We start from the raw sequence: 27,650 nt of genomic DNA on the forward strand, positions 1-27,650 counted from the left end.
GTTACTCTGCGTAGGGAAGAGTACTGGGGACAGAAAGGCCCCAGGGGCAGAAAGGCGAAAAAGTACAAAAGAAAAGAAGAAAAGAAACATGATCATGCTATGTACAGGTGAAACAAAGGTGCATGGCAATGTTTGCGCAAGCAGGCTAAAATTTGTCAATTAAGCCGATGTCTTCAAGGAGTGTAAGCACTGTAAAGGTATTTATTAGTCACCGGCGTTTGGGACCGACTAATGCAGCAGGGCACGGGCTCCCAGCACGAGCGGCATTCACGAGCAAAAGCGCTGGGGAGGACGACCCACTTTATAGTTCCAATCCTCCTCTACACCAGAAATGGTAAAGTTTGCCCGTATTTTGTAGATGCAGATATAGGACCAAGTATCATTCCTAATTGTAGTGGTTGTCGAGGAAATAGAGCCGATTCGGCCGAAATAACGACATATCTCGTCTCTGTAACCTGGACATTTTATCAAAATGCGTTCCCCAGTTTCTAACGCATACGGATTTCTGGCCAGTCCGAGGCGGCACAGGTAGCTTTTGGTGAACGCGGCGTTCAGAAGTCGACGACGCATAGTCTCAAGGCGACGGCGAAAGCTGATGCGGCAGTCTTCACTTAAGGATGGGCTCTGTATAGTAGAGAAAAAGGTACGTTGAAGCGATAGATTTCACAGGCGATTCCTCTCGGCACCGGATACGTTGGTAACATTATTATTATTATTGCTGTCGACCTTCTCTTTCGAGCAATGCGTTGTAAAGCTGGTGAATGGCACGCTATATACATATATATTTTTTCCCTCACCCGCTCACCCTCGCAGCCGCGTTCGTCGCCGCCAGCGGCAGCGACCTGCGCCCCTCCCTGGGCGCCAGCATCGCCGCGGGCAGCGGCCTGGGCGGAGGCTCGTCGCTTGGGGGCAGCACCTACCTGACCAGCTCGGTGTCCTCGTCCTCGTCGCACATGGGCGGGTCGCTGGGCGGAGCCGCCAGCGGCCTCTACTCGACGGCCGGCATCTACACCAGCGGCGTGCACACGGCCGGCGCCGCCGGCAGCTACACCAGCCGCACGAGCGAGCTCGCGGGCGGCGGCGGCTACACGAGCTCGGCACTGGGGTCGAGCAACACGTACTCGAGCTCCGGCGGGATCGGCATCTCGGTGCCCATAACCACCGTGCCGAGCCTGTCGTCGCTGGGCGCGTCCGACAAGCTGACGACCACCGTCACCGCGCCGTCGTCGTCGTCGTCGCCGCCTCGCGACGCGACCGCCATCACCACCACCGCGTCGTCTACGCTCACCAGAGAGCGGCCGGAGCCCCGCGAGCGGTCCGAACACCGCGAGCGGTCCGAGCACCGCGAGAGGTCCGAACACAGGGAGCGGCCAGAGCCCCGGGAGCGCTCCATCATGGGTGACGTCGGCGGCACGCTCGAGCGGGGAGCGAGCGGGCACCTCCTCAACTCGACGAGGGACAGGGTTTGTGACGTCACGGGCGGTGCCAACCCGTCGGGGAGGGCCGCGGGCTTCGGCGGAGCCAACGGCATCGGAACCGCCTCCGGGATCGGAGTGAACGGCGGGGGCGGAGCCGGGGCGAACGGAGCGGGCGCGAACGGAGGCTTGGCTCCGTCGATCTCCTCCGTCGCGGCGCAGGGCTCGGAGTCGAGGCCCGGCGACGCGACGTCGGCGCCCGACAGCAAGCCGTGGCCTAGCCAGAGATCATCACTGCCAGAATCTGCCTGTTGATCCCGTGCCATTGTTTCGGTTTCATTCCCTTCACCCGCATCCTTTGTTTCATCCGCGTCTCGCGCTCCAGCCGTCGTGTGCAGGGCGCGTGGCACGCCGGGAACGGACCGGCAACCGTCACGGTGCGATTCCCCCCGCGAGCAGTGAAGGCGTTCGAGCTGTATCGCGCCCCCCTTGTAATCCTGTTTGGCGCTCCTCTGGTCGTCATTTCCGGCATCTCGTCGACTAGCGCGTCATTTCCTCCTCCCGCGGGACGGGCTGTCTTGTTCCGACCTCCACGTTAGCGCGGTTCGTTTTCGTTCTCTTTGGCCTCCTACACCTCGGTGAGGTGTGTTCGCGCACAGCAAACACACTCCGGGCCACCGAGTTAAAAAACGAAAAATAAAAAAACGCCGAACTGGCGAAAGTATAAAAGATGTCCCTCTCAGCACCAAGGGGGCGTCGGGAGTGTGATCATCTACCTTAGTCGCGCGATACGCCTCTCGCCACCTGTCGTGAGGAAGTGGAAGCCCGTCGCACCGGGCACACGACTGGCGATGCCTGCCGGTCGTTTGCGATTCGTTATGTGCGGTGGTGGCGGCCCGAGGCGAGTTCGCTATACCGAGTGGCGATGACGTGGCAAACGAGACAACCGCGAGTATCGCCGCGACGCTATTCGCCGGAGTCGTGAATGAGGCGCCTCCGCGGCCACGACGGGATCCGCAATACTGCCCGCAGCATTGCTCTGCAGCGCGCTATGGTTAAGCGCGACATTGGTTTCTCCAACGTTTTACCGCTTTTGTGAGACGTCCGGGAGGATGACCTTTCCTCTCCCGTCTCGTAATCAGCATCGGAAGCCGTTTTCACTGCGGCCTTACGGACGTATGGTTTCGCTTTTAGCAGGTGACTTTACACCCTGTGCGAGGCTGTCGCAAAACAGAAGGAAACGCACACGGCTCTGCTTCACGTGTCAACGCTCTTTCCTGGCTCCTTGCAGAACTGCATTACTACAAGCGCGTTAAAGAGGGAGGGGGGGAGAGAAGACGGGCAAAAAGGAATGGCAGCAAACGTTACCGCGCTGGCTTCTTCAGAAGCTTCGACCTCGGCGTCACTCGAACCCATTCACGGCTTTTGCGGTTGCAACATTTTTTATGCGTTGCATATTGCATATTGCGTTGCATATTATGCGTTGCATATTATGCGTTGCATATTATGCAGTTCAGCCCTTGGGCGCGGCCGCGCAGCCACCATTGAGGGTATGAGCCATTGTTCATTGCTGCGCGTCTCATATGTGAGTCTATTCTCTTTTAAGTTTGCTATGTTTGTTATTAGGTTGCTTCTATTTTTATGCGTTGCATATTGCAATCACTCAGTTCAGCCCTTGGGCGCGGCCGGGCAGCCACCATTGACCTTTAGCGCAACCACGTGACGTGACGTGACGAAATCCGGAGGAAAAGCTGGGCCCCAACTCGCGCAATATGCAACGCATTCTTGGCTTAACCAAGCTAAGCCTGGCCAATTTTTTTTTTCTTCGAAGCCACCGCGGTATATTTTGCAATGCGAGGCGCGCGAGCCGTTTTAAACATGAGATGCCGCCTCGATAAATATTACCGATCCCTTTCCGCGGGCTAGCGAAAATCGGAGGTGCTAGCTACAACGCGTCCTTACTCTCACTGTAGTGCCCGGTCGACTGATAAGAATGCTTCACCGCGTCCTGTGAGCTTCGCAACCTGTAAAACAACGCGTTCAAAATGAAAAGGAAAAAAAAAGCTAGAAGAAATGAAGAACCAGCCAACAGCTTAATAGGATGTTATTCGGTTTCCCCAAATATACGTCTGAAACGCAGAAATACTGCCAATAATCTGTAAACTTATTTGAATAATATTTGATAAATACCTTAATCAGTATATAAGTTGAAGTGAGATTTTGGGAGTATGTTTCTTTTTAGCCTTCCAGAAATTCTTGACTCCGCGAAAGGAATGCATATGGCAGTGTACGAACTGTATTAACATTGTATTAACAGACCATTTAAAGGGGACAGTTACAACATACCGACGTGGTGTATATAGGCGCATTGTATTTCCTTTGTTTTTTCTCGGCAGATTCGCAGTAGCCTCATTGACAAAGCTTCTGCATCTTTTAGATTAAAGGGAAATATCATGAACATTGTCCGCTTGCGACTCCCTAAAAGACACCGCTTGCGGAATCGCGAGGCACATTTTTTTTTTTTGTAACACAGTAGGCCATACTGTGTTCAACTGGTTACTTCAAATTTTATTAACTTTGTTAATTGTTAATTTTCGAATCATTCATCGCATAGTTCAAGGTATCATCCAGCCATGTGCGCCAAACATCCAATTCGATCTGACATTGTCCTTCAAATGCAAAAATTCGTTCAGGCCGGTTTAGCGGCAGCAAGAAGAGGTTTGTGCGGCATTGCTGTGGGCGCACTGGTTAATCGTGAAACTGAATCAGCGCTGTTTTAGTGCGCCACTTAACAAAATGGTCTCTGTGTTTCAGACGTGTTAACATACAGAGCACACACACTTTCACCGATCATGCAGTTAATAACGTCTAGAGCCAAAACGAAAGTGCGATTCGTTAAACCCAACATTTCGGGGTCAACTCGTGTCATATGTCGTGGGTAAAACGGCGAATGGCTTAAATGCGCCAAGTTAGGCGTAAAAAGTCATAACCCTACCCATAATATAAAGATATGTTATTAATATCTTATAAAGCAGGCAAGCTTGTAGAACATTTCAATAGCAGGCGACAGAATGGAGATGGTGAAACGTTTCCCACTGGCTATCATGATCTATAATCATGATCTTATGGATTTGAGTCTACAAAAACGTTTAAACGTTTGATAGAAGCTGCTGGAGGGAGAGGATAAAACTGATTACCTCATTTCCAAAGGCAATATTGAAGATCTTGTCAAGAACACAAGCCTACAGGAAACCTTGATAACAGTTAATATGAGAGAGAGGATACAAGTGATGACCGTGCAATCACGGTCTGTATAATGGATGACTTGTCAAGGAGATAAATTTACAAAAAAATGCTGATAAAAGCCGACAGGAGGGAGATGGTGAAACTCCGAGCCGCCTTATCAAAATTTCGCATAAAGATCTTGTCAAGGAAACGAGCCTATAGAAATTGATAACACGTGGCAGGAGGGAGAGAGTGGTAATCCTTTCCGTGTTAACAATTTCTATGAAGCTGCACTCTGCCGCTATGCGTTGTTTAGGAATTTAGGGAGAAGCAGAGTTTGCTCCGAAACGTTGGATATAACATTTTATTTGCTGGATCGTGACGTCATTCAACGCTTAATTATTGGGTCCAAGCAGACAGCAAATTTGCAAAAAATACTCAGATACCACGCTTTTAAGGCTCATTACACACAACTGATACTTACGGAGACACTTGTATATGAACGCTAAATCAGTTTAAACTGATATACTGTTCTTTCAAAACTCTGCTTTTGGTTAATTTGGCAACCGTAGGTCTTTTACTAGAACAGAAAATTGAGGCTGGACCTAATGTCTTCTAAGTGTCGCGCACAAGCCACGCGGAGGTACATCAGCGGGACGTCACGGATTTCAAAGCATTTACTTGGTATTTACTGGTATTTGGGCCGCTGTGACGTCGTAATAGTTCTCAGAACTTGATACGCTCAGTCCTTTGTTTTATTTTGTTTCTGGCGTACAATGCAGTAATCTATATATATAGTAATAAAATGCTAAACAGACCAGAGCAGATGCCATCGAAATTCAGGACTTCACGGTGAGATAGTGTGGGACCTTCAAAATCTCGCCTAGCCTACCGTCTTCTCGTTTTCCGTCTTTTCTAGCTTATCAAGCCTTCTCTCACAGGAAAAGTGAGCTTATTTTTTTCCTTTTATTGTAGCCGCGCATTTCACAGATGCAGCTAAGCTTAATTTCCTCTTCAGATTCCCTTTAACTTGCCTCATTTTGCGTGGCTGTGACAGTCGTTCTCAGCTTCATGCTTTACGAAAACACGGCTACAACGATATAAAAGGAACCGTATTACTGGGATTACGCCAGTGTTCCGGCCTAACCCACACCGAGACAGCGCGACGCTGATTAGAGCCAATGACTACTTCGCGCGTACCCTGCACTTTAACGCATCCGAAGCGGCCATGTAGTTCTGCGTTGAACCGGCTCGGGCGGAGACGTTACGTAACACGAGCTTCATTTCACGCGAGACCACTCGCCACGTTCGCCTTTTTTTGTTGTTTCGTCGTGTAGGAGTCGCGGATGATCAGCAGAAGACCGGAGAGCCTTATGTGTACGACGGCCACTGTACCGTACTGACCATAGCCACGGCGGGAAAAAGAATTGAACGTGAAAAGAAGAAGCGCGAGGCGAACCCCGCCGCCGGCAATAGTTCGGTGCAGTGGCTCTTTGCTACGTTAGCAACGCAGCCACCGACTTCGCGCCTCGCCTGTTTCAGTCTCAAAGTGCGGAAACGTTTGTACCTTCATTTTCGAATGGCGTGATGAACTGCGGCGAATTCCGTTTTTGCAGACCCCGATGGTTGACTGCCGTTTTTTGAACGAATGTTTTCGGGCCACGGCCGGAGGAGGATTTCTGTATAGAGCACACGTGAGTGGCGCCATGTTTGCGGATGTTCTCTTTTGCTTTTTGTTCGTTTACTTCGAGTGCGTACAACGGTTGTGACATTTTATCTTTGTGAATGAGTCTGTCATACGATGCACTGTAGCACGTTCAATCGCCCTTGTTTCTCGTCTCTGTGTGTACGGTCTCTTCGATCAACCTTAGCCTCTCGGCGTGTACAGCGCTGAAGTGCGAGGCGCTTCCCTCGACGCTGTGAAACCGCTGCGTCGTATGCAATGCTGTGAGGTGGCATGTAGGCCACGGCCAGACGCCTGGCGGCATAGCCGACTGCCCGCCAGTCTTGCCGGCGTGTCGTGACTACTTCATTGCCGCATTTGCGTTCGCTCTTGCAGAGCGACTGATTCCTCGCGTCTGTCGAACAACAGCGTGTTTCAACGTGTTAAGCAGAAGAAGAAAAAAACAATGCTGTTCAAACCGTCTCCATGCTCTAAGCAGGTGGTGACTCATCGATTGGGAAGGGTATGCTCTTGCGAGGGTTGTTTCTTCAGCAGAAAGAACTGTGGTAGTGCCGGACGTAGCAGATACCTCTTTTCCCCACTGTGTAAGACGCTGGTTATAAGTTTCGTGAAGGCCGCTATACAGTCTGTCGTTATCGGTACACACGCGCGCGCGCTCTTGCGTACGAACTCACTTGGAGGTAAAAGTGGCGCTGCAGTCGCTCAAGAGACGCGGGAATCAGGGGAAGCTTGGGCTTTTCTGAAAGGCGTTTCACTTCGGATACGATTCGTCGGTTTTTTGTATCCGCGGTTCATTTCCATTTTCTCATAATCTCTGGTCATTCAGTGCACTCCGCACGAGTTGCACAAACATTTCGCATCCATTGCGATGTGACGCACTCTCAGATAGAGATACCCCAACGACCCGGTGGCGCTGTCGTCGCTAGCGACACACTGCGGAGCAGACGAACAGTGTTTCCCGGCAAAAAAAAGGGCGGTATGCTCAGAACTTTGCAATATTTTACAGCATGCCCGCTGTCCTTAGCGCCTACTTTTGTTAAAAAAATACAGCTTAAAGCAGTTAACAATGTACACCGACGATTCCGCTGCAGAAAGGGTGTCTACGCGACTGTAGTGGCTTCGCCTTGTTCAGCCATCGGCCGAAGCGAGTCAGTGCTTGTACTTAACATGATAATCGTGCGGATCTAAGCGCCAATGCTGAAACTCGCCAAGGCACTAGCGCCATATTTCCCTCTAGGCCAGTTTCCGAAAGTCTAGGAACACGCCATGGCCTCCTTGATCGCCAAGTCACCGCGTGCGCATTCGCGGAGGCCACGCGCACATGTGGGGAATACTTGACGCCGTTCGACATGCGAGAAAAGCGAGTAGCTTCGTCCTTTACTTTCGGTGCATTAATCTCGCATTCTTCGATCGATAAATTCTTGCTCGTTGAATGAGTGACGACAGCCACAGATGACGAGCTAGGCTCAGCGGAGTACTGACTCCAAAATTTTTACTTGTCTTTTTTTTTCTTCTTTGGGTTAAGTAAAGCCTGAGGACATAAGACAAAAAAGCACTGGAAAACGCCAGAGTGTCGTAAACAATTTACCAAATTACTTGCTTTTACGATGCAGTTTTGGTTTTGGTACCCGGGCAAGCGGGTGCGGTATGACGTCTTGATACACTGGCTCGCTCTGCTCGTGCAGTCGTTTGGGCTGCCACGCACAAGCGCAGCAGCAGCAACAACAACAAAAGAACAACAACAACAATAAGAAAAGAAACGTGTGCAGCGCTTTATTATTACTTTCTTTTGCGAGCAACGTAATTCATAACCTAGCTTTATCGCTACGTGACGCCAACAAATTTCGCTCTGTGTCATGACGTCACGATATCGTACGTGAAGCCAACTCCGCCATTTCGAGACCAAAACTTTGGCCCGGAATAAAAATAAGTTTCCCAAAAGATTCACACTTGCCACGTGTAACCCTCTGACACGCGAAAAGCGTAAGGTACAGAGCTTTTCCAAGTTTAAATAACGCGTGTCAGTACTCCTTCGAGAACATGACGGACTGCTTCAACTTGCAGGGATGAAGAGACAGCGGCAGTGAGAGAGGCACTCACTGAATATTCATCATATATGACGGCGCGGGAAAACCATAAGCCAGACCTCTTTCATCTTACTACCAGCTCTGATGGTTACGGCTACACTTTCAATCGAGCAAAGCTTGCATGCCTTTTTGTTTTTTTATACAATAGTGTTCCTTAATCCGCCTTCACGGTAGCGTGCGCTTGACCACCTGTCAATCATGTTTATTTCCCCCTCCGAGCGACGGTACTAACTGGCCCGCAGGGTCGCGAGCGGGGCTGCAATACTATCTGGCATTCGATTTCGCCCAATCCCGTTCGATCGTTGCCTTGCCAGCTCGCACTGTGGCAACTTCACTCGGAGCCAGGCGTAAAGCGGCTCGAGAAACGGTGTTATCTACGACGTGCACCCGCATGTGTAAGTATAGTGCACGTTTGATGTAAGGCCCTCTCCCCCGATTCCCGACATTACCCCCGCGCGCTGTTCCCCAGTAGTGAAGAAAATCAACCATAGGCCACTTCAAACTCGGTATGCATTGTGCGGCGGGAAACTGTATCATTGGACCTTGCACATGTAAACGGCGGTCGTGTGAAAGTGAACTATATGTACATATATATCCGGCCGGACACGCGCGAGCAAACACAATTCTTAAAACGAATGCCTAAAGTTGGCTTTTCCCCGCGAAGACTATTACTGTGGCGAAAGCAACTGCTCTGACGTGCACCTTGTTAACGTGCTGCAGGTACGCTTCAAGTGGGCGCGACAAGTTTCGACAAACTGAGCTCTTTGCAAATCCAGGCACCAATTTCGGCAGTTACCTGCGGGCTCGTCATTTCAATCTCGCACGTCACTCAGGGTTCGCAAGTCTACATTGTCCCGCGACACCCGTCTACCTGTGCAAGGTTCAGCCTGTACGACTAATGATGACACTTCGCGTGAAGGTTTCTCCACATTTCGTTGTTCGCGAAGTAAGGTTTTCATCTAGTGGGCGTTAGCTGTTGCACGCAAATAGGCTTTTCGTTCCCGCGATAGTTGTATGAATTGCGTTCTACGGCAGATGTTCTTTTTTTTTTCTCTTTCGTCAAATTAAATACGTTCGCGAATAGAACGCCTACAGAATTTAAAGTAGCAAGAATAATAAAAAAACAATGTCGGGGAGGGGAATGTTTTATACGTATACACGTCGCGTTTTTTGAGTGAGTTCGGTGGGAGGTGGTTGGTTGGGTGGAAGTCTTTTTTTCATGCGTTTCTTTTTTTGTTGCTCTATGCCTGTCTGTCTGTACGTCTGTCTGTCTGACTGTCTGCATCTTTTGTAAAAGTTCTTTTTCTCGTGGTGTGAATGAGTTTGGGGTCGTTGTGTCACTTGGGTAAAACAAAAACGCGAGAGTTTTTCGCGCGCGGCTCGTGTGAGTAGGGAACGTGTATTTTTGACGCACTAGACAAGACGTGTTCGACTGTGCTGCACTGAATGTTCGATAACGTTTTTCTCACTACTTTGGCTCGTATTGTTTCGTTAGGTGAATCTGTTTCCCATACGCTCCTACCTATTTACCCCCTTCCCTGTCCCCCAAGGAAAGTTGTTAGAGATAATATATAAATATTATATATATATGATATATATATAAAGACCCCTTTTTTATTGTGGCAATGTGAATTTTTGTATTCGCGCCGCTGTACCGTCGAGCGCCTCTGAAAAAAAAAAAGAAAGGGCGTTGGACGGGCGCTTTCATGCTGTTTTGAGTCCGAGGCAATGTATTTCCTGTGCAATGACGACGAAGTGTGGGCCGCAAGGCTGAAGCGTGTTATGTAATTTATTCACATTCCTCGAGCGAATGTTGTTGACGAGTGCGAACGCCGTCATGGCGTCGCGTGGATGCCGCGCGGAAGGCGGAGAAGGGCGGCCGGTGAAAGACAGTAATAACAAATCTCCAATCTGGTCCTCTCCGAGACATTCCTAATCATTAGCGTGGAGTGTATACCTGTTTGACTGATCGCAAGGAATAATAAATGAGTTTGAAAATGACCCGCGAGGTGTGTGTGCGTGTGTGTCTGTGTGGGTGTGTGTGCGTGCGCACGCATTCTTCTTATTCCAAATGGTTGCGGAGTATCGATATATGCAGGGTATCCAAACTATCGTGCACCAAGATTTTAAAATATGCAAATCCCACGTAGCTGGACAGAGCCGAGGTAATGTTGTTTGCCGTCGCTTGGAGATACTCGTATTATTCTTTTTTGTATTCGGCCTAACTATACAATTTGTCTTAATTAATGAATGCACTTCTGAATCATTATAACTAGATGAAAAGTGTTGATGAGGAAATTGTAGAGCAACATGAAAATCTCCCGGTACAGCTTTCTGTTGCGCAGAATGTGCTACATAAAAGTGTTTTTCCGAGCGCGAAAGAAGCCCGCGAATACACGAAAAGTGCCTCGAGCGGCCGGTCGTGCGGTAATTACCTTATGGCACATATTTCAATATACAAATTCTAACAGAGGAGTTCGAAAGGTGGATCCACTTTGAATGAATTCTCAGAATGACACCAGTTTCAATATAGTAATTCCCGAACTTTGCAGAGAGGTGCGTTGCCGTTCCAGCTACTTTTGTGCTTCAATGCATAAAACGACGTTTTGTCAAGAACGTAAGTGGAACAACAATGCATTTTACCGCAAGTTTGACGGCGCATATCTCGTAAATGACGTCATCCACACGTTTCTATTCAAGTGGATAGATATGCCTTGCGGTCTCACGTGACAGAATTTGTCAATTGCAATATGCCCCATAAGATAATGAGTGAAAAACTTAATAATTAATTTACGCGTTCCCATTTTTTGTGCAAGTGATGTCCACCTCTTCGAGAAGACCAGCTCATGAACTGGAATTGTGGTATCGGCCACAGTCAATTTTCTGAAATTTTTGAAAGCGTTTCCTGAACGCAACGTAAAACACGTAGGCCACGCAGAGAAGACAGGCCACATTAGCGGAGCTGACCTCACAGCTAATCTTTATTGGAAGCACGCAAATAACGAACAACACGTCAGGTTGAAATAATACATGCGTGAAGGCATGATGAAAAAGCGAAAACAGAGCTGGCAATAAAAAATCCGAAGCCCTATGTTCAAGAAATCGAAAAATCGTGATTAGCGACAAAGTTATGTTGTACGTCGACAGCTTCTTCTCTGTGTCTTGTGTGTATTTTGCACTGCCGCTCAACTATGAATTTCAATCAAGTAGCCAGAATACCGGTCTTACGGCTGCCGTGTGCGACCTGAAGGAACGCCGATCCAAGGCAATGGCAAGTACATGTCAGCTCTAAAGATGGCGATTTCCCGGCAACGGAGCGGTGGCGCCATCTCTCTGGGCCACGTTTTTCGCTGTCTTATTGTTATTATTAGTAGTAGTAGTAGTTGTAGCGGTAGTAGTAGTAGTAATGGTAGTGGAAGTAGTATTTGCCGTAGCTGCGACAGATGCCACTATCGTTAAGTTGCAGTGACATCGCCAGGTGCCTGTGTGTGGCCATAGGCATCCCTCATTGTCACAAATCAATCTAAAGCAGACCGCTGACATACCGCCCAAACTCTGCTGACGAGATTAGATAAAGCGTAGCGGCTCTACAGCACCATTCGCTTCACGTGAAAGGAGGCAAACGGACTAGTAAATGGCTACCCATTCGCCCTGCAATGGGCAAGGTGCCGCCTTGTCAGGTGATGACGTAATTTCCACTGCATTCAGACGTCTGCGGAAGACATTGAGAAAACACCCCTTCTGTGGTAAAAAAGTATTAAAGACGCGGAACATGCATACTCCTTTACCATCACTGCTGCTCACTGGCTTTGTCTAGATTTACGGCGATCGAATTTCCACGTCACTCGTCAAATTAGGAGTGCCGATGCACGTGTCAAATGCGCCGGACGACATGCTGAAAAAAAAAGGTAAGTGGCAAAGAAGCACGTGGGTTTTACGTCTTTTCCATTCTTGCTTCTTCTTTGTGGACACACGTACATGCATATACTTTGCGCTCCGAAGGCATAACCTTACGTGTCTTGTTAGAGCTACGCAGCGCAACTTCTCATCCAACATGACGTGAGCTTGCCTAGTCTTTATTGGAATGCATCATGTAACCGCGCTAAAAACAAGGGACAAAGAAGGAACACACAAGACAGGCGTGTGTTCCTTCGTTGTCCCTTGTTTTTGCGCGGTTACATGATGCATTCCAATAACGACCACCAACTAGCCCGCTTATCCTTGTTAAACTTGCCTAGTCTATTAGCGCGGTGCTGGCGCTAACTGTGTGACGTCATCGCTACTGGCGCAAAGAGTGCCTCCTCTGATACGAAGCGAGCGCGGGAATCCACGAGAGTTTTCAGCCGCTTCGCGACGTACGCGTAGGTGTGATACTTCGCAAACACGAGTGTCATCGTGCGAATTGGGCACCGTGCTTGTCCGTTGGCAATAACCGAATCGTAGCTGACCTTTTTTTTTTTTTAAACAGTGGTCTAACCAGGGGAGGCGGAGAACTCCGGGCACGTGCCCTCCCCCTTCGCTCCCTTCCGAAACTTGTCCGTTAGTGCGCCGCCTCCCCGACTAAAACCCTTAAAGAAAAATCAAAAGCAACGCCATCCTTTGAAGATTGCCGCCGTCTTTGTCCCCCTGTGCTTTCCTCCCATTGGCCGAACGTGGTCGCGTGCTCTCGCGCGCTTTTTTTTTTCTTGCATTTTGCTTCCGCAACCATCGCGGCGCTAAACTTTGCGAGTGGCGTACGCAGGCATCATTCTTGCGTCTAGTTTGTGCTTTTGTAGCGTAGTTTCGTGTTCGCGATGCCGCATTCCTGTGGCTTCCGGTGCAGCACAAGTGAAATTGACGGCAAGCGACTATTCCGGATTCCATCTGAAAAGCGAAACGTGGCACGGAAGAAGGTCTGGCTCCGAAGAATAAGCCGGGCTGATTTCAACCCACAGCAATGGTCCCGGCTCTGTGGGGTAAGCGAGAGGTTCCTCGCTGATCACTAATCTCGCATGCTGCCACTTGTTGTGCGCGGTTTCGTTAGTTTCTCGCTCTCATAAGTGCCGCATGTTCGCGCTGCGTTTATTTGCAACTTTTCTGCCCGACTTCAATCGAGTCGTCTTCAAACGCACGTGCTTTCTGTCGACTCAGTCATACATTCCATGGCGTTGTCCTTGTTAGGCCTGAATGTATGCGAATAGCACCTTTTGAGCGTATCGCCGTACGAAGCGGTGACGGTGCGCAGGCAAACGTGCGCTGATGACGTTGCGATCACTATTGGCCGTTATCGCTCTTTAGCACCCTATCCATCCGCGTCGAACCGTTATGAAGCGTGACCAAACGTATCCGGGTGGTGTCATCGCCGCGAGGACCGTACCTTGAATGCGATCTGCGATGCTGACAAAGAGTGACGACTGCTGATGTGGCTTCGCGCTATGTGCCCTCGCCGCTTACTTACCGTTGAAGAGGGACGCGTGGAGAGTCTTCAGGGAGCGTCTGCTAGTTCAGCACCGCGTTGGGGGAGACACGGTTTACAGGAGAGAGAGTGAACGCCGGTGCAGAAGGAGGGGAGAGGAGGTGCTGCTACTTTTATTTCGTTTAGGGGTTTTATCCCCGACCCCCTCCCTGACCTCACTCTCCCCGTACACACTGAAGTGCAAGCCCCCTCTCCCCCTCTAAAGAAAAAGATTTCTGGCTATGCCACTGCCTGTAAGTGACGCTCCGTATTGGGCACGATGGCCACCAGGGGAAGCGCCGGCTCTGCAATCGTTCTTGCTTCTAGAGTGGGATCGCATACGAGACATCGCTTCCCCGCTTTGAGAGCGCCGCACGGTAAGCCTTTCGCGCGATTTACGAGGGTCCCTATATTTTAATTATTTGTAAACGCTGCTTCTTGTTACTTAATAGCACTCACGGTCGTATTAAAACACAAAAAAGAAGATGCTTGGGGCATTCTAAGCTTCGTGGAATATATACACCCAAAGCCGGAATGTTGTTTTTGTTTCGGTTGGATTGTTCGTCTAGCATGCAGTAATAAAACGCGGTCTACGCAAAATTAAGTTGGTCAGAAATTTTTTCTCGTCAACCCCAATGGGTTCGACATGACTCTTCGGAATTTCGTTATCAATGAGTCAACGTGACAAAGGTTGACAGCGTTCGAGACGCGGCCGGGTTATACAATTGGCGACCATGTTTCAAGTTGCCAAAAGAAAGTATTTCACTCAGTTTTAAGCCATTTTCAGCAGCAGCGCAACGAAAGACGACCTCGGGTACTATATAGCACTCGGAAAAGCAAGTCTCCGAGGTTGGGGGGTTGCATTGGTCCTTTTCTCCTTTCTCAGCTACCGATGGCTGAGGAACAACGACCGCGGCGGCTGTGTGCCATGTAGGGTGCAGAAAAAGAAGTGCCGTCAAAACGAATTCGCAGCAAAGAAGAGTCGGCAGAGCGATGACGTTTACATGCCGAAAAAGCGCGACAACGGCACGCACGCGAAAAGGGGGCGGAACGGCAGCAATGAATTAACCAAATGAGGGAGTTGACCTTCTCATGCGCCGTGAAGCGGAACGTCAGCAATAATCTTCGACTGCCGCTGCTAACAATACTTCCTCGTTAATGACCATTTCGATGCGGTGGGCCACGTGTGGAGGTCGGCCGTGATGTCAGCTGAACGTCGCCCTTCCGAAGGCCAACGACAAAACTAGAGGTGTCATTACGAATGAGTTCCCCGGCGTAAAATTGGCATGCTATTATCCTTGCAATCTTCATGGACAAGTCAGCGCTGTTCGATTACTTAAGTATTCGTCTTCGATGGTATGGTATGGTATGGTATAACTTTATTAATTAAAGTCCTGCAGATCGTGAGCCTTCACGAAGCGGGCCGCTCCCACGTGGGAACCGGAAGGCCGAGCCTCTCGGCCGCATCGTGGGCCTGCTGGACAGCCCAGAGTCGGTCAGCCAGAAGAGGGTTGCGGAGAACCGCCTCCCATCTGGCCGAGCTGTTAGCGATGATAGAGCGTGACCGAGCACACTGCCAGAGCATGTGGTCTAACGTGGCTATATCTCCACAATCGTGGCAGGTAGCGTTGGTGTAAGTATCCGGATAGGTTTTATTGAAGAGCGATGGATTCGGATAGGTATTCGTTTGTAGTAGACGGAGCGTTAATGCTTGGGCTCTATTGAGGCGCGGATGAGAGAACAAAGTAGGTTCTACGGCTGATGTAGTAGTGTTTAGTAATCTCGTTGTTGTTTTTGTTGTAAATACGGGTCCTAATAGAGGTCATTTAATGCCATTATATGTAAAGCTGGGGTGGTATGGTATGGTAAAACTTTACTCAAAGCCTGCAGACCATGAATCTTCACGAAACGGCCTGTTCCCACGCGGGAACCGGAAGGCCAAGCCTCCCGGCCACATCGTGGGCCTGTTGGACAGCCCAGAGTTGGTCAGCCCTGCGGAGAAACGCCTCCCATCTGGCCGAGCTGTGCGCTCTTTTTAATCACCACAAACGTCGTAGCAAGAGCTGCAGTGAATGCAGGAAGTTGCAACAGTATTATCAAGAAAGATTATTCGGCGAGTTAATGCGAATAAAGCTTTACTCAAGGTATTTTGTATGTAGAAATTTCAGTTTACTTCCTAAATATTGCCTGCGTGTGTGTATGTTCGACCGAACTGCTAACACCGCGAACACACTACACCTGCGAGCAGAACTAAATTTTAATGACATTATAGGTACGCTCGTTTGACATCGCACGAATAAGATTAAGCTTCAAGACATTAATGAGTTGTTTTTATTCCGTATGTCCATGCAGCCCGTGTATAAGCCGAACAAGATGCCACTTTCGCTTGACTTAATTCGCTGTCGTCTTGCATACAAACTGATCCACACCACACTTCGTTTTTAGGTGATGACCGATGAGCAATAAACTAACTGAAAATGTTCGCGACTTCCTATGAGTGTGAGCGCGAGTGTTGAGCTTACCGCAACAGAAGGCAAATAGAGTCTATTCTACCACGTGCCGACTAGTCTGGTTCGATCAGGTGTAACGAGCAAAAAATAATTAACATTTTGCGATTGGAAGGCAAATTTAAATTTCTCTCTCTTTTGTTGTGGTCGCGGTGGACACTCCGTAGCGGTGCTCTAACAGAAACATCTTTAACATTTTTAACAGAAACATCATCGGGCGGTTGACTTTGGGAGCCTACCGAAAAACCACGAACGACGCGGTGCAGGGTAACATGAGTTGGACATCTTTTTTTTAAAGTCAAGGAACCGCAGAGCAAAATTAGTTTTCGATATTGACTCGGGAAACTGGATTAAAATAAATGGGCGGCTAAAGTGCAGAAGTGTGTGTACCTCAAACGCCTAGACACATGTAGGAGCAAGTGTCCCATGGGCTCATAGAATCGAAAGGGGGATCCGGTGAAGCACGGCGTTGAAATTCTCTTGGCAGGTAGTTGAAAGTCGGTTGCCAGAAAGGAGCAGTAATTGGCATGCGGCGCCGGCTGAAACTCGAAACGCGGCCAGCAATTCCGCAGCAGTAACAAACCGGCCGGTTGTCTGCTATGCGCCATGGATTCCGCACGCTGGGATGCTGGGGTTTTAATTGGGCGGGCGACGGTGGCGTCCGCGTTAGTGCACGAAACGAGGCTCGGGTTGGCGTGGCGGGCATCGTAGCGACCTGCGCACAGGTGAGTGGCGCAGCAAAAGCAGTGTTATGAAAGTTAGGGGGAATGCACTCAGCGGCTTGATCCTTGGACGACTTGCTGCAGCTTGGGCGCCAAGGAATAGGATGACGTTTCTTGTGGCAGAGTCACCAACAAAAGTTGACGGGCCACGTCTTCGCGAACAAACTGTTTAATCTGCACCATCAGCGAAGATGTCATCGGCGGCAACCGTCAGCCAGATGGAGGGCCTACCAATGTATTGTGCGTGGCGAGCCGCTGCTTGCGCAACTCCCCATAGCTATGGAATAGGGTGACTACTTCAAACACAGTGCTGGGGTTCTATGCCAACAGCATCTGAAAGGCATCGTCGTCAACGCCCTTTAAAATGTGTCTGATCTTGTCGCTTTCCACCGTTGTCGCATCGACAGGCTTGCAGAGATCCACGACATCCTCTACGTAAGTAGCAAATGTCTCGCCACTCTGCTGTGCTCGTTCTCGCAAACCTTTCTCGGCGCGAAGCTTGCGGACTGCAGGCCGATCAAACACCTCCGTGAAGTTAGCCTTGAACGCCACCCAAGTCGACAGGTCAGGTTCGTGGTTGCGGTACTAACACAAGTTCGCAGCGTCGCTCAGATATAGTATGGCGTAGTTCGGTTTCATCGCACCGTCCCACTTGTTGTAGGTGCTCACCCTTTCGCAGGAGGCGAGCCAGCCCTCGACGTCATGATCTCCTATCCCGCTGAAAATGGCAGGGTCGCGCTGACGCGATGCACCCGAGCAGGCCTCGGCAGGCATCGTGGCCCTTGATCGCGGTGATGAGTCTTTTGCCAAAGGCCATTTGGTTCACCGCTTCTTGCAGATTCTGACATCATGATCTTTCCTTATAGGTCATGGCACGAATGTGCATCGCAGCTGCCTATCCGAATCCATTTTTAACATGGTCTACGAGCCCTTTCCCGTGAATTCAACTACGGACGAGCGTTTTACGCCTGCCGTGCTGCTTCGCCGCATAGCATGCAGACAAAAGCGCCCCAGGAAAAACATTCATCCAGCGGAACAAAACCAAGCTGTACCTACACATAGGGAGAGATGTAGAGTACATGTTACTGGAGAGCAATTAGCGGAGGAGTTCTCGCTGCGCTGTAATCGGCGTCTTAAAATCAACCCATGCATTTTAAGCTGTTCTACAAAAGTGCCCCATGGAAAAAAAGTACCCCGCCAGCAAAATTACATTAGACGCGACATATAACATGCCACTGTTCTCGGGATTAAGTTGCTAAAGTGCAAATCGCAACAAGCGAGGCATTTCTAAGCAATAGATTTTTTTTAGTACGTCCCATAGCGTTACGCCAACCGCATCGCCACGGTGTCGGCTTCGTCGCAGTAGTCGATGTCCCGGATTCCTGGACTTACACTGGTCCCGGTAGTGACCAGCCTCGAACAGGATCCAACTGGTTATGAAGAATCAAGAAGGACATCAATCTCCACCCTGTAATTGATACGAAAACTTGTCCCCAAAAAATGGAGCCACATGTGCGGAGAAAGTACATCACATTGCTCGGTCTCTACTGTATCCGTAGCATACGTACTCTATGAGGCTCACTTTCGTCGGTTCGCGCTGAAACCGTGGGACTGGGAGGGTGATGGCTTGGTCTAGTAGGTTTTTCATGAGACTGAGTGGTACACAGCGTGAATCGGGACAAAGGACGCAGAAAGCGCTTGTCCTCGCTTTCTATTTCTGTGTCCCATTGTGCCGCTTCGTGTTGCACTACTCAGCCTCAGTGGGACTAGGTTGAGCTCAATCGTCAGGACGTTATGGAGTGCTCTCCGGGTCACTGCTCCTCCATTGGCTCAAAATACGTTGACCAGAATACCACAGCGCTAGTGCCAACCCATCGGGACCATGCGCGCGAATTAAGGCGATAACATAGCCAATGTGAAGTTGGACTCTTGGCCGACTTCCACGGCACATCACTGTCGGCACCTCTAGTGGATGAATTAACCACGTGTTTATTATGCGCGAGGGGAGGCTGCTGACATAATAGTAACCTCCGCGGGTTGCTCTCCAGGCAGAACGTATACTTGCATGACAGACAATATCACGCGCGTACTTGTTTATCCTTTTCTCGAGGACCGCATTTCACACGCTAACAACTTAATGTTATCGCTCCGCGCAAAACGCGCCTGCATGATTTGGAGCTTCCTCGAAGGTTATCGTTGATTGTATCCGCTGTATCTTTTGTCACAGGACCTTGCATATGCGCTACGCGAATCTCGTAGTGTTTCCTGGGAGGCACGCGGGCATCGAGCAATTAATCGGGAACCTTCGGCGAGTCATGTGTAAAAGCCGATGTGCTTGGCCCACAGACCAGATTTCGGATAATCGCCGACTTTTCTCGCTGCTGTCGTTGCGTCCGAGTGTTACATGTTTTGCGCTGCACAAGTTCGCCCAATGAATGGTTTCGCGATTCCCATTTGGCGCTGCTGTCTTCATCGTCACAACGTTACGATATGTCGCGCCTTTGCGAGAAGAAACCAAAGCTGCTCATTGTTGTTGCTCATTGACGCTCCCATGTGGCATGTTCCCGGAAGCACTCAAGCTAGCTAGAGTGTGTCCAGTACATAAAGGTGGCACGGATTACACTTGTAACAATTACCGACCCATATCCATATTACCGGTAATGCCGAAAATTTTCGAGACAATCATAAACGTCCGCTTTCAAAATTGCACAGTATGGTATGGAAATGCGCAGTATGGTTTTAGAAAGGAAAGATCCTGTGAAGATGCATTCTTCTCTATTAAACGTGAACTATGAAATAATATTGAACAAAGATTAAACGCTGTTAGTCTCTTGTTAGATCTCAGAAAAGCTTTCGATTCTGTAAATCACGCAATACTGTTGACCATGACCAAGATTTATGATCATGGGAAAAGAGGGACAGCAAGCAGCGACTTGATTCGCAGTTATTTACAAGACAGGTATCAGTACGTGTCAATCAACAATTACAAATCTCTGAAATTAGAGATATCATAAGGTGTTCCACAAGGCTCTAAACGTGAACGTTTGTTATTTAACCTAGACACCAGTGATCTTTCTTACATACAGAATGCTCAAAATTTAATCACATATGCTGATGACACAGAAGTGTTTTTCGCTGACAATTCATTGCAAACGTTGAAGATTTCAATAAATAATTACTTCTTAAACTTTGTGCTTCCATGGTTACACAGCAACAAATTTAAAGTAAATGTCAACAAAATTAAATATGTAATATTTGCACAAATTATTAAACAAATGAATCTTAAGTTGGCAATATGGTTTCGAGATGCGCAAATAAAACAAGTACCCGCTCATAAGTCTCTGAGTTTAAAGGCGACATGTCCTGAAAGACACACGTGGAAATCCGCCGAATTTGACAAAATTACGTGTTGTTTAAACAGAACCTGGGATATGATTCCACTATGGCTTAAAAATGCATTATATTACTCCATGTTTTATTCACGAATTACATTATGTTTGCTTGTATGAGGTACGACATGTTCACAAAGTTATCGACAATTCATAGCGTTATAAAAAAAGAGCCCTTAGATACTTCGTAAAACACATGGTTAGGCTTCAAAATGTGAGAACGCACACTCTATGCTTTAAACACACCATGCTGAAAGCCAACGAGATATACTATTGTGGGTTATTGCAACATATAAAAACTAACAAACTATATACATCAAAATCATCTCAATCAAAATCTCACTGTTACCTACGCAAAGAAACTAGAGAAATTCTGAAGTCTAGAACAATTTATGGCAGACAGCATTTGAATCACCAGGTTTCTCAGTTATTAATTCACCAAAATTTCCGTTATTATAGTAATTTATCGAAGAAATCTATGAAAATGCACATTAAAGAACATGAATAGTACTGCAGATGTTATATATATTTTAGCATTTTATGTTGTAATACATTGTTCTGGTTGTTTTGCAATTGAATAATACAATTCATTTATGTTTGCTGTTTGCTTTCTATATACAATAATACAATATAAACTCTATTATACATAAAGAAAAACAGAATACGAGTCGAAGCCCTACCGATGTCACAGAGGGCTGACTATTTTTATTTCTTTTGTATTTCAGGCTACTACACTGTTCTATTTGATTTGGATAATATATTTACCTCCGTAATGCACATGTAACATTGATTCGATATGATCTGACCAAAGTATTTCATATTATGTACTAGAGTGCTGAATGCCAACAGGAGCGAAAGCCCTTTGTCTGACATTTGTAGCCTCCTGCTCCTGCTCCCGTTTATTTATTAGAAGGAAAATGAACCTTCTCGAAAAACCTTCACCTTTATCTATTAGGACAAATGCATGGTGTACTGCTGTTACACATCACGGTCGAGAGGGAACCTTTACTGAAAAAAAAATGAAGAAATAAAAAGAAAGAAGCAAGGAAATATTATTTTGCGAATTTAACCAGACAGTCATTTTGCGTCGCTAATAAATTTATAATTGCAGCACGGGCGCTCATATCGATGCACTCTACTCAAGTCCAACAAATTACTGCGTTTTTTTTTCGTTTTGGCCGCGGCGAACTATCATCATCGTCTTGTGTAACAGCCTCCTGCTGGTGGCGCGCGTGAACGCGGCTCCACCTCGAGACGTTCGATTTCGCTTTGCTGTCATCATCCCTCTTTACCACATTCCGCTTGCCGAAGACCACTGAAAGCTACAGGCCCGTCGTTGAGGTCGCGTCTGAACAAGGCTGTCCGGGCGGACCGACGATGAGGAACACGTTATAAAGGCGTCACAACCGCCAGCAGACGGGATCTCTAAGCGACCGTCACGTTCACGCAGCACTGCAGGACGTCCTCCAAAGGAAACATTTGTCCTCCATTACCCACCACGGCTTGCACCAAAACGCCCCGCTAAGGAATCCACCATGAAGCCAGGCAGCCTCAAACGATTGCCTCCAGGCTGTAGCCTTCCCGGAGATTCTCACCTGAAGATACAGCGCCGCATCGCAAGGAGTCGGCCGTGGGCGGTGGCTGAATTCCAGAGCTGCCAACGACGTTACCCTGGACAGCGGGTGACAACTTCCGTGGGTGCCGCGATGCCAGCGTACAGCAGCGGACTTGCATTCGACACTTCGTCAATTCTTTCGCGGATCAAACCTGTCATCTTCCTCGGCAACGGCGGGCAACTCGAGAGCTCTCGTCACCGAGCTTCATTGAGAGTGCCAACCTCGCGGCGCAAACTCCCACGGTGTTCTCAGAGCCTCACCAAACCGCAGTTACGGATCCTTAGAGAGAATACGTCGTCACCTCTAAAAAGTGGCCTCTATGAGGCACCTCATCATATGAGCGACTCACCCGCCGTGCCACGGGGATTTCCTCAGCTGCACGACATGTATCGGAAGCTGCTTGCGACAAAAAGAGCGCGAGGTGCCGCCCGTGACGCCAGCTCTGCCCGACGCGTCACCATCTTGCCGAGCGAGATATTCAAGCGGCGCGAGGGGAAGCCAACGTTAGAAGACAAGCAGACGGCACATGGTAGCGGAATGCTTGGACGTGAGAGTACGCCAGGGCTGTGGTCGTCTGCTTCGAGCCACGACAAGATGGTCGGCATCGTCTGTCTCCATCAGCGCGCCGTCTGCCCTCGTACGTCGAACCGGCTATTTACAACACCAGCAGTGCTCGCGACTCGCGCCACTTGCAGCTGCAGAGGAAGCATCCACGTCGCTGCGCGCTTCTACGGCGCATACGTTCGTCCAAGCCAGCCTCCGCCTCATCTGCGTCTTCAAGCGGTTCAAGCGGGCGCCGCTCTGCAGAAGTCGCCAGACGCCACCGGGTGGAGCCACTCCTGGCCACTGTCGCCGGCCTTCGCGTCGCCGGTTGGCTTTCGCGCCTCTGACCAGTTGGCGTTATTCGGGGACCGGGGCGAGATTGCGCCCTGTCACGCACGACGGAGCCGCCCTCCGACTACCGGACGCAGGAGGAAGAAGGTAGTTGCGAGAGGCCCCCTAGATGCTAGGCGATGCTGCGGAGACGCTCAACGCGGCGGGACGCAAGTTCTTCGGGTGGTGGTTGCCGGCAGGGACATAGTCGGGCCGGCGTCGCGCAGGTGACGAATTCACCAACTATTCGCCGCCGGTTCACATCGCACTCCAGCTGTTATAAACGTTGCAGTGGTAGCGATAGTCGAAGTTACGTGTGACGTTATATTTTAGTAGTTGCCTAGATTCAATAAATGTTTTGCGTAGCACATGCATCTCTTACTTTGTGAACTGCATGCACCATCCACTAGACTGCATTCTAAGTACACCAGAGCACCCTACGCATTCAGTTTAGACGCCAAGCACAGAAGCTTCTTAGTGAACCACGTTCGCTCGCCATGGAGGACGAGGAAGGTTAGAAGCGAAAACTGCACCAGACACGGTTAAGTAACAGCGCCCTTTAAACTCCCGTGTAATCTTCTTTAAACGCTGTTTCTTCGGCCGCCTATGGTCGCACCCTGAAGAAGGGACCGACCCGGTCCCGAAACGTCGGAACCTTTTTCACCTTGACTGGAGCAGTAATATTTCGAACCCAGCCATACATATTTCTTTCGAAGATGTTAACAATTAGGCACGTGGAAGACGTGTCACCAGCATCCAGGTAACCAGAGGTGTCGCCCTCGCACCTACAGTGAAGCGAAAGTAAAAGCCAAGCATTCGCGAGCCATTGGTAGCAGGCTTACCCGCAGCGTAGTTCGGTGTCCGCGCCGTTCTGCTGCTGTGCGCACATAAGACTGCTTTGCCTTCCGGGCTGAAATTTTAAAATGCCGGTGCGGTCATGCCGCTTCTGCGCTGCGAGGAACCAAGACCTAGAAGAGCACAATGCACGAGACTGACGTAGTGGCCGCGTCGCGGTAAAAGCTTGTCCTCCCTGCGTGGAGGGAGCCTAACCGACTCTGCAGGCATTTTCACTAAAGTTGTTCTCTCTCTCTCTCTCTCTCTCTCTTTCTTCTGCGCCGCGGCAATGCTTCTCTCATGCATGTCGTCAATGCCAGAGCTGCACGCGTAGCGCACTTGACCCACCAATTTGACGGGCATTTCGTATACTGGTGCGGCTGGTCAGTTCCGGCTAACGGCACGACGCTCTAACCTACATCCTAAATCATGGGCTCTCGACAGCACGTGATCGCGATAAACAACCCGACGAAAACCCAGTGTTCAGGAATCGCGAATCAAGGCCCTTCATTTACGACAGGAAGGATAGGAGAGTTGGCCCGAATTCAATTGGGGTTAAATTGTGCGCCCTGCTGAGGCACTTCGTGAACGCGAAATGCATCAGCAAGGCCCGCTAATTGGCGTTCTACTTCTATCATTATTTACACCTTCATCGCCTTTGCACTTACACCTTCATCGCAAAGCGTTGTAGCTATCTTGCCTTCGGACAGTGAGCACGTGGATTCTGCCAGTGTAATGCAACCGGGGGGAAATCCAGTAATACATTTAACGGGAACAATCAATAGTAGTTTTGCCCCGGAATAAACTGCTAATTTTGTAGGTTTTGTTGTTACAGTTCCAGACAAATAAACGATTTTTCTCACTGAAGTTGCCGATAAGCACCTTTACGTAATAAACGTAATTCCTTGTCGGTTCCTTAGGCGAAGTTCCGGTACTTTAAGCACTAAAATGAATTTGATATAACTATATTTTTTTCTTCAAAGCAACATTTCGCGTACTCGTGCTATCTTTGGAAGCAGATCCCGTGACAAGGAATTTCTTTTTTTTTTTCGGAAAAGCGTGCTTGAAGGTCACTCTGACCGTGCTAGTAAATGGCCATGGATTTTCAAAGTAGTTTCTAAGATGGTCGAGCGACACGTCTGAGACACTTGGCGACACCTCCATACACTCCATCCTTTGGTTCCCTGTCCACGTCGGGGCGATTGAGGGGATTCCTCTGAACATCAACGAGTCTGCCCACACGGCTGCGCGTGGCTTTACCGACCGCGCTGCCCTCGGACCGGGCGACTCTCTGCCCGGACACAGAGACGCTCCTATCACGCAGAATGAACTTACTAAATTCTTTTACTTAGAGAGAGGGGTTTTGCCGCCGTCCCACTCCCAGCTAAGCAGGCCGCAGGCGGTCACGCTCAGACTCTTGCCAACGAACTCCTACACAAATCCGGCGTCCCTTAACAGCATATATCCCGAGATTTATCCGAATTGTTCTGACGTGGTCTGTGGTGAGTTTGCTACTTTGCCTCACATGCTCTGGGAGTGCGGGTCGCTGGGCCCGAAGTTCACCAAGGAAGAGTGGGACGCTCTCCTGCGAAGTTCCGTCTTTGGGGATCAAATGCGTGCCGTTCAGCGCGCCCGCGATCGGGCCGGCAGGCTAGACCTGTCAGTCCCGTCGTGGGATTAGCCGGGAGCGCGTTTTATCGCGTTTTGCTGGACCAAATAAAAGTTTATTCACTCACTCACTCACTCACTCACTCACTCACTCACTCACTCACTCACTCACTCACTCACTCACTCACTCACTCACTCACTCACTCACTCACTCACTCACTCACTCACTCACTCACTCACTCACTCACTCACTCACTCACTCACTCACTCACTCACTTGGCATGGGATGACGCTATACTGAGACGCGCAAACGGGATTTATTTTTCGCGCCACAATATATTTACACACACACACACACACACACACACACACACACACACACACACACACACACACAAACATTATATATATATATATATATATATATATATATATATATATATATATATATATAGAGAGAGAGAGAGAGAGAGCTTTCACAAGCATTAGTCTTCGGAATCATTTTCTTTAGACGAGTACCATATGCATGCTTCCATTGCGTATGGCTCACAGCTAACCGCACTCATAGAGTAGGTAGCTGTTAATTCTGAATTATCAAAAGAAGAACAAATGAATGATTAACACCAATATTTTTTTTCGGATGAACGACTATTTGCGCGAGCCGTTCACCACGGGATAACTGAAAAGAAAAATGCTCCCGCAAGGTATCTTTTGTCCAAGATATGCCCTAGAGAGACAAGAACTTGCCAAAGCTTTCCAAAAACTGGACAATCGGCCGCTTTCTGGGCAGGTGCTGCTGGAACACCGCCCCCATCGCCCGTCGGCCCATAAAGCGGTGAAGGCTCTTTTGTGTTTCTTAAGGACGACGGGTTTGTGCGTCCACCTGTGACTATTAAGGCAATTTTTGTAAAACCGCACGCGTCAGCGAACTTGCCGCAATTTCCTTCTTTCCTTCCCTCCTCTCTTTCCCTGTGATCTTTGCTTTCCCCTTTCCCATTCCCCCGGTGTAGGGTAGCCAACCGGACGTTATTCTGGTTAACCTCCCTGCCTTCTTCTTTTCTCTTTCCTCCTCCCCCCGCAAGGTAAAACCAGTAATATCTGAGTTCGCCGTGCATTAAGTGAATATCTGTACCACACATTCGTTTTTGTGAATAGAACCCCGCGCCTCAACGTTTTAATTCGCAGACGACTGGCGCATCCTTTTTGCTTCAGAATAAGTGCCGGTATTCTCGGTAGTAACAGCGTCCCAAAATCGGAGCCACGATTCTGACGATACCTGAGCAGTTAGACAAATCACGATTTCTTTCAACACAAAAGCATAATATACAAATGACGGCACATTCAGCACACTTGTTGGAACCTCTACGTTAAGCGAAGCTTCATTTAAACGTTTCATTTAAACACCATTCAAAAAGACTCACGATGCGCGCAATAATACATAACTTTCGAGTTCATGCAAGGAATTGTTCCCGAGGTTCGTCTTGCGACCACACAAGATTGTTTGTTCTATATTTTCTTTCCCGGGTGAGGTGTATAACACTGTCCTTGCTGCTCCCCGCGTTTTGCAGCATAGCGAACATGTGCCTACCCTGCAAGGTGCTTCTTCGTAGCTTCGAAAATGCGCTTCGGTCCCAAGAGACAGACGCAAGCGCCACACCCTCCTATACGCAATGTCTGTTTTGATAAGCTCCGCCTCCCCCATGCACATTCTACCCAAACGCTAAGCCGAGTGACCATGGAGACTCCCGTCAACCAACCCGTGCGACCACGAATACAGATTCATCTTAAAATCTTTTGTGCGCAAACAAACAGGGACGAAGAATAGGGGCAACACAAGGACGAGCGCTTTCTAACAACTGGTCAACAACTGTGCTCGTCCTTGTGTTGCCCCTATTCTTCGTCCCTGTTTGTTTGCGCACAAAAAGTTTTAAGATGAATCTGTTCCAACTAGGCCGACTCGCAATTATGCTTCACGAATACAGTTTCCACAATCGACTCAATTTTACTCGAACGAGAAAGCGACCGAACAGACAGCTTAGACGACGGGGAGAGCGGCGAAGAAAGTGTCGTCTGAATTATGTGCCTGCAGGCGTACTGAATTATTGCAGTACGAATACTTTGGAACTGTTTGTAGTAGGAATAGTATTAGCCGTAGTAGTAGCAGTAGTAATAGTATAGCGGTAGTTTCAGTAGCTGTAGCAGGTCTAATTCTCGTACTTGTTTCCAAACAATGGTTCCAAACCGCTACGTTGAATG

General features: G+C 48.9%; 2 protein-coding genes across 3 annotated transcripts in view; both read left to right on the forward strand.

Moving 5' to 3' along the window:
* The window catches only part of RhoGAP100F (Rho GTPase activating protein at 100F), a 47,197-nt gene extending 36,804 nt beyond the window's left edge, over positions 1-10,393 (forward strand). For both annotated transcript variants that reach the window (XM_070524954.1, XM_070524956.1), the window contains one exon: positions 814-10,393. In XM_070524954.1, the coding sequence (XP_070381055.1) occupies positions 814-1,730 (917 nt within the window). In that variant the 3' untranslated portion in view covers positions 1,731-10,393. The remainder of the gene's footprint in view (positions 1-813) is intronic.
* Positions 10,394-13,189: 2,796 nt separating this feature from the next.
* Rrp40 (exosome complex component Rrp40) overlaps positions 13,190-27,650 on the forward strand; it is a 79,881-nt gene continuing 65,420 nt past the window's right edge. Inside the window, exon 1 of the mRNA XM_070524961.1 lies at positions 13,190-13,366. Within this exon, the coding sequence (XP_070381062.1) occupies positions 13,205-13,366 (162 nt within the window). The 5' untranslated portion in view covers positions 13,190-13,204. The remainder of the gene's footprint in view (positions 13,367-27,650) is intronic.

This window comes from Dermacentor albipictus, chromosome 9 (assembly GCF_038994185.2).
Source record: "Dermacentor albipictus isolate Rhodes 1998 colony chromosome 9, USDA_Dalb.pri_finalv2, whole genome shotgun sequence".
In the NCBI taxonomy this organism is placed as follows: Eukaryota; Metazoa; Arthropoda; class Arachnida; order Ixodida; family Ixodidae; genus Dermacentor; species Dermacentor albipictus.